Source organism: Scardinius erythrophthalmus, assembly GCF_964197995.2.
Source record: "Scardinius erythrophthalmus genome assembly, chromosome: 5".
NCBI lineage: Eukaryota > Metazoa > Chordata > Actinopteri > Cypriniformes > Leuciscidae > Scardinius > Scardinius erythrophthalmus.
In genome coordinates, this window is record NC_138225.1 from 21,519,494 (window position 1) to 21,529,962 (window position 10,469).

A 10,469-nucleotide genomic window follows, 5' to 3' on the forward strand; every position below is an offset into this window, starting at 1 on the left:
AGGCAGATCCTCTTATGATCGTAAATGATGACAACGCCATGGTGGTCATATCCAATCGGCTGCAGGAGGGGGGTGTGCCCCCTCTTGAACAGGGCATGGTGGTTGGCCAGCTCACCTTGGCAGATGCACTCATCATTGGCAACTGTAACAGTCAGGTGGGAGTACAGTACAGCAAAACACCTAGCAGGCTGAGCAAGTTATATAATATGTCAAATCCAAGCGGTGCTTTCTTATGTAAATGATTAGACACTTCAAACTTGTTGTGTAGGTTACAACTCTGGTTTTTGCAATGGTTGGATTTCATCTGGTTTGCAGGTGAAGTTTAGCGAGCTGACCATCGATATGTTTCGTATGCTTCAAGCGCTTGAGAGGGAACCAGTGAACCTGGCCACACAAAGCTCCAAACCAGGGACACTTGTAAGAGAAGACTCTTACACTCTCCCTGTCACTCTCTATGTTGAGTGTTTGAGTATTTTCACCCTTCCTCCCTCGCTATTTCAGTACTTCACCTTTTTCATGGTCTCTCTTACTGTTCTATCTCACTCCACCTGCTCTCTGTGTCTCTCTATTCCTCTCTCACTCGTTTATCTCTCTCATTATAGGAGCCCAATGAAAAGCCTGCCAAAAGAGAGAACCCTCATAAATATCTACTCTACAAACCAACCTTCAGCCAGCTCTTCACTTTCCTGTCTGCCTCCTTCAAGGTTTGTCTGATGTCACTGCAGTTTTTAGCACCTGTCAATTAATTGTCAATCCATCCTGTCATTTTCGTCCTGTTTTGACTCTATATTTGCGTAGAGACCTTGTAGCAGTGACATTTCACATACAGTGATTAAGCTTAAATCAAATGTGATATATATGCTTTGCCAGTAGACTCTTAAATGATATTTAAGTGTATATTTAAATAGTTTTGTATTATAAGTTTATTTTTATTTTTGAAAGAAATCATATTCAGAAAGGTGACACCTTTAACATGGTTTTAAAAATTATATCTCAAATAAAAGCTGTTAATTTGAATTTATTTATTAACGAATCCTGAAAAAAAAGTATGATTTTTCCCAAAAGAATATTTGTTTTCTACATTGATAATAGGAAATGTTTCTTGAGCATCAAATCAACATATTAAAATGATTTCTGAAGGATCATGTGACACTGATCATATGACACAGCTTTACATCACAGAAATTACATTTTAAAATATATCAAAATAGACAGCAGTTATATTAAATTCAAATGTAATAATATTTCACAATATTACAGTTTTTCTCTATCTTGAACAAATAAATTGAGTCATAGTAAGCATGAGAGACTTCTTTCTAAAACATGAACAAACTTATTGACCCAAAACTTTTGAACAGTAGTGTACATATTTAAAATTTGCATAATATCTTTCTCTTCTGCAAAAACTCAAAAAGATATCTTGCACTACACAAATTTATCTCCCATCTCCCCCTAAAACAGAAAACACATAGCTAGACCAAGGCCTATTGACTTTTAAAAAAAGGAGGAACCCTTTATTGTTCCTCGCCTAAACCTGTTTCAATAGGAAACACATTAACATGGCTCGTCATATGCTTTTATTGGGTCTTTAAAGCCTCTGGATCTCAAGGGAATTTTACAGGCATTTCCTGCATAATTGCATTATGGTTATTGTCTATCCTGTGCACTAGTTTCTGTTCTGTTGTCTGGAGTGACACCTCATGTGTGAGTGTGAGTTGCAGCATGGCATGCTACAGGGGTGTTAGCGTGTTACTATCTGCTCTGCTGTAGCGTAGCACCTCGAGAGTGTGAGGAAAACCCACACGCACACTACTTAGATCCTCGCACGCTTTTGCCACAGAGCAGTTCATTTTTAACTCTCAGACACCCCTATTTTTAGGCTGTTTTCCATCTTGCTTCATGTTTTGTTTAGATAAATGATGACAAATAAGGCATTTCCATATGCTTCTTTAACCAGTTCCTGCTATTAGCTGTTCTGTGTGTGTGTGTGTGTGTGTGTGTGTGTGTGTGTGTGTGTGTGTGTGTGTGTGTGTGTGTGTGTGTGTGTGTGTGTGTGTGTGTGTGTGTGTGTGTGTGTGTGTGTGTCCCTATGTGCAAAGATGTACACAGCCTAAGAATTTTTAAATGTTATATTCTGAATTGTTTTATTAGTCTTCGTGTGATACTGAGATGCTCTGGCTGTGCAGCACTTAGCGTGCCACTTAAGTGAATAATTAAGCTTGCTATGACACTCCTTTACCATTTGTAGTATTGTGAGCGTTCTGATTTTAAAGGGATACTTCACCTCTGGAAAGATGAATGTGTATTTAAAATAGGTCATTTATGTAGAAGAAATGTGAAATTATTTTTGAATTTGGAGCCTTCTAGACTGAGAAAAGCCAGAAAATGTATTTTTGGCTTATGTAGATGAAAGACAACAACTCCCAGAATGCACTTGCTTCGCTGCCCTACGAGGCCACTCCCAAGCCACGCCTACCGGTAAGAGAGCGCAGTTGAAAATAACAAGACTAGCTGCTAGTGAGTCTCCGTGACGAGTTTGCCCGGGATTTTCGAGATCGCCCAAAATGTCCGGGATTCGGCTTTTGCGTTCTACAGTCGCCATTCATCATGTTTACTGTGGCGAGCAGGACGAGGCTGAGGGCCGCGGGAGAACGGCGCGAGGCCGGTGGCTTCATTACTGAGACTCGCCGGTCTCGTATCTCTCACGGAGGTGCGGGAATTTTCTTAGCAATGTTAAAACGCACATCAACCGATCACTTGTTTAGCGTTCATGTAAACACTACATTCAGATTCACCAATCGGAAGGAATTCAGTTAGATTGAAACAAGAGGTGTGCATGTAAACAATGAATGGCGACCGCAGAAAGCAAAAGCTGAATCCCGGACATTTTGAACGATCTCGCCCGCCGGACAAGTCCGGGAAAAGGAAGATGGTAACCCCTACTACTCAGCTTTCTCCTACTATTCAGCTTTCTCCACAGAACAAGAGCCTGCTAGCTTAGCTTCCAAAGAAAGACGGCTGACTGTGTGTACATTCTGTGAGTGAGATCCCACCCTCTATGGGCGGGTTGAACACATGCGGAACAGCCCCTACTACTGGCTGTAGTCTTTAGCCTCTGGCCAGAAAATCCTCCGATGACGCAAAATGACGTTTTTTGCGTCATCGGAGGATTTTTTCCAGACAAAAAATACATAAATCTCTCCTCTCAGGGGGATATGAGGGTGGAAAGCATAGTCATTCGAAAATACTACAGGTTTTCTACTAATACAAAGCTTAATGCTAAATCCTGAAGTATCCCTTTAATTAGCCAATTTATTGGATTAATTTATCTGTTCTAGTCATTGAAAGTTTTCTTTTCTTTCACTGATTCTTTTATTGCTAGGAGCTGCCAGCCAATAGTGTCCTGCTGGTGTATCTCTCTGCCACTGGAGTTTTCCCCAATGGACGCTCTGAGTGTGAAGGTACGCCAAGGGGTTTTAGCACACTGTTCTATCTGACATAACTGGATGATATGGAATATTGTTATCTTTAAATTTACATAAATACTAACGAAATAAGCACTCTTGGAATGCTGTTAAGCCAATCAACTGTAGGATTCGAAGACTTGTGTAATGCCATGTATTACAAACATACTGCCATGTTCAAGCAGAGACTGATTCGAATCACTTGCCAGCCTTTTCTGTGCAAAGTAATATATAATCGTTTAAATCTTGAACATGTTAAGTGGGTATATTCTGCGTGAAATATCCTTGCGAGCATACCAGGTGTAATTTAGCTCAGCTAACGGTAGAGTACTATCTTTTTTTTTTTTTAGGAAATACCACCCACAGAAATTATATACACTAATGTTCAAAAGCATGGTTTCATATGATTTTTGTTTTATGTTTCAGTAAGAAGTCTCTAACGCTCACAATAATGCATTTATTTGATCAAAAATGTAGTAAAACAGCCATTACTCCATTCTTCAGAAATCATTCTAATTTGCAGATTTGGTGCTCAAGAAACATTTCTTATAATTTATCAATGATGAAAATAGTTGAACTGCTTAATATTTTTGTGGAAATTATTATTATTTTTTTTTTTTACTGAACCCAGACTTTTGAACAGTGTTGGAAACGGTGAAACAGAATTTTATCCACTCAGAAAAGTAGGCCCACTGCAAAAAGAATCATGTTGCTACATTTGGATGCATACGAGAAGGAGTAAGATCTCTCCCATCATTATTTCACATCACATTTAACATTTATTTACAGGTCCTTATGACTTTGGAGGTGTCCTGACCAATACTAACCGAGATGTGGTGAACGGTGAGATGGTGCAGAAGAGAAATCAGGCACAAAAAGAGATGCACTGGTGAGCCTTCATTGACACCCATTCTGTGCCAGCCTACTGTACATTGAAACTATGTGCTTACTTCACATTTGAGACATTGAGGTGTTATTTTAACACGCATACATGCACAAATGTGTGTTTTTCAGCCTCCACCCAGGAGACCTTTTCCCCTTCACCAGGAAACCTCTGTTTATCATTGTCGACTCATCCAACAGCACAGCTTATAAGGTGAGACATAAACTCTCTGTCTCCCTTTCTTTGTCATACGCTCACATTTGTTCCATCATTGCAGCATTCTGTGACATCATGAAGCCATTCATTATTCAAGAGCAGCCATGTGCTTGCTCTATAAGTAAGACAGCCTAACTTATTTACTATGATAAACACGAGAAGTAAGATACCTTGAATAGGCAGTTAAAACAGCTCTGTTGTAGTTTTTATTTTTTTTAATTATAGATTGATTTGATCACCCTTTGTTTCAGTTTTTTTCCTCCTCAACTGATTTTCTTTAGTTGTCTGCTTTGTTCAGTAATGGAGTGCCCCCTAGTGTACATTTATAACACATGAACCATTCACTACTAGTAGAGTAAATTTATTGTTAAAAATGTAAAACTAACTGTTTGACTTCTTCCTGTCTTTCCACAGAATTTCTCCAACCTGTTCGGCCAACCACTTGTATGCCTGCTTTCTCCAACAGCATATCCGAAGAGCATGCAAGGTCTCCTTTTTGTTTGTTTTAACATTGTGTTGAGAGAGAATTAAAAATATATATATATATTTGCTCAGCTTTCTATTTTTTCCTATTTAGTTTTTTCCCCTTGAAGTAAGATTTTCTGTTATTATATTGATTATCTATTGTATTTTTATACTGTTGTTTTCTGTTTTACTCGCTTATAGACCAGTCTCAGCGTGGAAGTCTGTTTACTCTCTTCCTCTACAACCCCCTCATGGGCTTCCTGTCTGTCTGTGGACTGAGCAGCATGCGCTATGGATTGTGGGAAAAGGCCCAGGAACTCCTGCGGAAGGTTTTCCATGACATTGGCCAGATGATCACGAGCTCCCGAGTTATAGGTAATGCCAATATGTGCCGTTATCCCTTTACATTTGTTTTGTGCTTTTTTTTTTTAATGCTTTCATACATTTTTATACATCATTGACTAGTTGGACCAATGGACAGATATATATTTCATAGTTTTCCTGTTGACTGTCTCCAGATCAGGCCTTTCTGCAGTTTTATGGCGATGAGTTTCTGCGACTGCTCATGATCCGTTTCGTGTTCTGCTGCACCACGCTCCGATTACACAAGCTCTTTCGGGTGAGTCTGAATTGGATGAATATTATATATGTCAATATAATAAACACAATTTGATCAATAATAATCAGTGAAATAATCAGTCTCACGAACCTGATATTAAAGCAACAATTAAAAAAAAACATTAATTTTAAACCATTTTGAGTATATTCACAAGTGTAAATATGCAGCACAGTTCAAACACATAAATAAATACTAAATATACTTTTAAATATGAGGTATTGCAGCTCATCTTTAAACTTCTTCTTTAAACAGACTGGTCACATTTATTAATAGGCTACTATTCTCAACACTGAGATCTGAATCCAGTGTTTCTGAAAGCTTGGAAATTGACTTCAGTTGAGGTCCAATAGAATAAAAAAAAAATAAAATAATAATATATATATATATATATATATATATATATATATATATATATATATATATATATATATATATATATATATATATATATATATATATAATCACCTCTTTTTTTCTTTCTTAAATCTTTCTACTTAAACTTATTTTATTTCAGTTATTTGCAACATTTCTAATTTTCGTTTAATAAAATAACTAACATTTAAATAAAAATAAAGCTAAATATAAATATTACAAAAAATAAACTAATTATAAATAGCCAAAAAGAAAATGAAAACTAAAAATATAAAAATAAATGCTACTTCAAAATATTAATAAATACTATAAAAGTATTTTAATAATATTTTATAAATACAATAAATAATAATACTTCACTCTTTGTATCCCACAATAATAATTGATATATCCAAAGTCTTAGACATACAAAGCTGCATTAAACATATATAAATGACATTGAAAAATTATCATTTAAAATATACATTTTATGTATTGTTGTTAACCTCCTGGTGGAACTACACACTCTCAGACTGAAAACTGCAGCCACATTACCGAAAAAGATAGATGAAATAAATTCAGGTCCTCTGGAAGCAGAACCAACTCAAGTCAATGTCATATCAAAGGGCCTATTTACACCTGGTCACTTTATGCGTTTTCTTTGAAAAGATAGCTTTCCAATCGTGAAAAGAGCAGGTTTAAATGCCCTCCGAGACGCTTTTAAATCCAAGTGTAAGTGTAAATGGAACCGTTTTAAACAATTCAGATAGCTACTCGATCAGTAAAAACTAGGGCTGTCAATCGATTAAAAATTTTAATCGCGATTAATCGCATGATTGTCATGAGTTAACTCACGATTAATCGCATTTAATCGCACGTTTTTTTATTTGTTCTAAATGTACCTTAAATTAATACTTTTCAAGTTTGTAATACTCTAATCAACGTGGGCATGGATAAATAGATGCTTTATGCAAATGTATGTTTATTATTGAAACCATAGTCAATATAGAGCATAAGGACGAGACATGTTTCAAATGTCATAGATGTTTTTCAAAGAACTTGTTCAAGTCTATTAGACATGTAGAAAGGACAAAAAAATGCCAGGTTACCATTACTTCTCTTTCTTTGCACTGAGCAATTAACACAAACCTGTTTAGATTTTTGCATGACAGGGGCAGCTCTTCTGAAAATGCTAAATGTAGGCTACATTAATTATTTATTATTACATTGTAGTTTGTCTCTCTCTGTGCCCATTTTGATGAAGCTAAATTCTCAATAAAAATGTTTTCATTGGTATATTTTACTGTTTCTGTTGTCAACGGAATGAATTTGAAATGGTGACTGAAACGCGACCCATTAAGACATAACCAGCTCTTCCTTCTAAGATGTTAAGTTAATCTGCACAAAAGTTCTGATAATCGAGCCGTCGTCTGATGAAATCAAATACACATAAGATAAAGACAATATCTGTGCTCTGATTTCGGCTATACTTGTAAAATTAGAGAAGCAACATAATATCTGTGAATTAAAGCGCTGCTCCTCCAGCGCGAGACGCAGAGAGAGAGAGAGAGAGCGAGAGAGGCGCGCGCGCATGCTGAGAGAGCAGTACCGGCATTACCGGTAGATTCTCAGAAACTAAATAAGGTTTGGGCGCTTTGTTAAAGGGAAAAAAAATCGCTAAAGGGGTCTGCAATGTCGCTAAGTTGGCAACACTGTGTATCTCCATTTCTCCAACTAGGGGCTGGGCCACGGGTCAAACAGAAAATACGCGCTGCGTTAATCGAGCGTTAAAAAAATTAGTGCCGTTAATATGATTTTGCGTTAACGCGTTATTAACGCGCTAACTTTGACAGCCCTAGTAAAAACGCATGAAGTGATCAGGTGAAAACATGCCCAAACTTTTTAGAGCCAAACCCTTTCAGATAAGTGTCATTTTTTTAAGTGACAGAAAAGAGCAAACAGAGATCACATTTATAAGACTGCAGCAGTTTAACACAGTTTCTGAACCAATGTTTTATTCAAGATGTTTTCACAAAGCAGCTGGATGAGGATGCTGTTTCTGTGCACGTTACAGGAAGCGAGGAGTTTTCCAGAATCGTACCCCCAGCTGCCGAAACAGGAGATGGTGGAGAGCAGCCTTCTACAGAAACATGTGCTAGAGCTGGCGGCCATGTTGGATGTGCAAAACCTCTTCTCTGATGGCTTGTTGGATAACTATTGACCACATGGTGGCACCATGCCAACTTCCAGACACACGCGCACACACACACACACACACACACACACACACACACACACGCACACACATACACACACAAATGTCCATACTCGGATACACAAGTTGTAGGTAGTTTCTTCTGAATAAGCTGGTTGCTTAACCTAATCTCATTTAGATCTAGATAGTTCAAGAGAAAATATCTCATCATTGTGGGCAGATATTTAGTTTGTCTAGTTCACATGCATTTCTAGATTTTAACTAACTACACACACCCAGATGCAAAAGCGTTGCTCCCAACATACAGGAGAACAAGGAGATTTACTACATGCATGTACCGTATGTGTACGAGCGCAGGCACACGGGCGTTCAGACCTGTTGAGGGAAGCTATCGCCGTTTCTGAAGGTGATTAGAGAGCACAAGATAAAATAGGACACTTCAGAAAGAGATTTGGAAACATTTTTTAATGTCAATTGGTGTAATTCCAGGGAGATTCTTCCAAAAAGATGAGCCTAAGGCTTTGGCAAAACACATTTTGGGGAAGGAAGTTTGTTTTCCCTTCTCAACACTTTGCCTCTGCAACGTTTACACAATTTTTTCCGTAGGGAGCGTGCAGCATGCTTGCATTTATTTGCTCTGTCTTGCCTTTCTTGTTTGTTTTCGTTCATTAAAACGTGTTCGTTTTTCGTCTTGACACAAATTTCGTGGACTTTAGCCTGGCCTTTTGAAGGAGGTCCACCGCGCTGTGCCTCTTTTGGGTTATTTTGGTCATCAGCTAACTGGTCCTTAATTAATCGCTACGTTGACACCAGAATCTCCATTTTATCGAGCGTTTCTTCAAAGAGATTATTTTTAGCATGCCTCAGTAGTGTGGTAAGCCCATACTTGCATAGCTGATGTAATAACCTAATGTCTTATTCCATGTGTGCAGTGGACACCAATAGCCAACAAAGTTCTCTTTTATAGTGTCAGAGATGTACAGGCGTACTCCTGTATATAAGTACAAATTTGTGTATATATCTATATATATATATATATAGATCTATATATATATAAATATATGTATAGTTCTATAAGAAGTCAATGTGATGCAGAGAAGTGTGTCTGTCTGGGTTGTTTGTCGTGGCAGATCTGTGAAAAGATGACCCTCTGCATGTGACAGGGGCAGTGTTCTTTTGTCTAATCTGTGAATGGACCATGCCACTGTCTCAACTCCCGCCACTTCACACAAGTGCAGTCAGCTGACATTCCAAGGATCATGGCATAAGAGCGTCCCTCCTTCACGACCCATCTGTCTCAAGGACAAGTGCATTGCATCGGTCTAGTAAGAAGTGATGTGATCAGTGTTTCGTTCGGTTCATTACGTCACATTGTTGATAATTACGATGATAGCGGTTACAATAACAGCCTTGCACTTTACTTGCACTATTTAAGTTTTATTCTGATGTTATTTATTGTGCTGTTGGCAAGAGGCATGTCTGATAATTCTGTTATGACAAACTTTTCTCCGTCTGTGATCTCTGGTACAAAACGGCACACACGATGACGGATTTTTTCAACGTTTACCAACTCTTCCCCCGAGCTGCAGGTTTTATCAAGGCCATTTCGAATAGGACCAAAAGATTCTTGCATGTGGAGAGCACAAGGTCCCGTAAAATACCGTCATCTCTCTCCTTTAGTCTAGTTTATATTTTTGCACGTTTTCAAGTCTCAGCTGCTTCCACGTGCTTATTTAAAAAAAAAATAATTCTCTTGTGTAAAAAGAGAGAAGTTTGCTAACGAACAAATCACTGCCAAACAAAATCAACTTTAACATGGAATATCCACTGCCCAAATTCCGATCTTGCAGACACAAATTGTTTCATGGCCTAGCTTTTTAAAAAAATTATTATACTGTTTTAGTTTGCCAAAAGGAGAGGAGGGCTGGATGGAGATGAAGAGGGAAACAGATGGTGGATGTCACCGTTTCCTCTCTGTCTAGTTGTCTGACCTTGACTGGTGGACTGTCAAATGTTTTTGCCTTATTTAATTTGTTTTAGTATGTGTGTATAAGTATCTTAACTTCACAGCATCCTATAAATTAGCTCTGTAAGTTCTCGCTCAGACTGTCCTGGGATAGTGCTGTATTCACATCACACCATTCATCTGAGAGCACAGGGGTGAATACGGACTTTAAGCACTTATATGTGAAATGTACCACAGCAGAAACCTACCAACTTACGATTTAGGGGAAAATGCAATACCCCTTTTTTATT

The 10,469-nt window shown here is 37.9% G+C and overlaps 1 protein-coding gene across 1 annotated transcript in view; it reads left to right on the forward strand.

The window, feature by feature from the left end:
• The window catches only part of scai (suppressor of cancer cell invasion), a 34,901-nt gene extending 25,994 nt beyond the window's left edge, over positions 1–8,907 (forward strand). Inside the window, exons 8-17 of the mRNA XM_081365780.1 lie at positions 3–155; positions 316–417; positions 603–704; positions 3,383–3,461; positions 4,254–4,353; positions 4,479–4,560; positions 4,978–5,050; positions 5,230–5,403; positions 5,547–5,647; positions 8,073–8,907. Of these exons, the coding sequence (XP_081221906.1) occupies positions 3–155; positions 316–417; positions 603–704; positions 3,383–3,461; positions 4,254–4,353; positions 4,479–4,560; positions 4,978–5,050; positions 5,230–5,403; positions 5,547–5,647; positions 8,073–8,219 (1,113 nt within the window). The 3' untranslated portion in view covers positions 8,220–8,907. The remainder of the gene's footprint in view (positions 1–2; positions 156–315; positions 418–602; positions 705–3,382; positions 3,462–4,253; positions 4,354–4,478; positions 4,561–4,977; positions 5,051–5,229; positions 5,404–5,546; positions 5,648–8,072) is intronic.
• Positions 8,908–10,469: the final 1,562 nt, after the last annotated feature.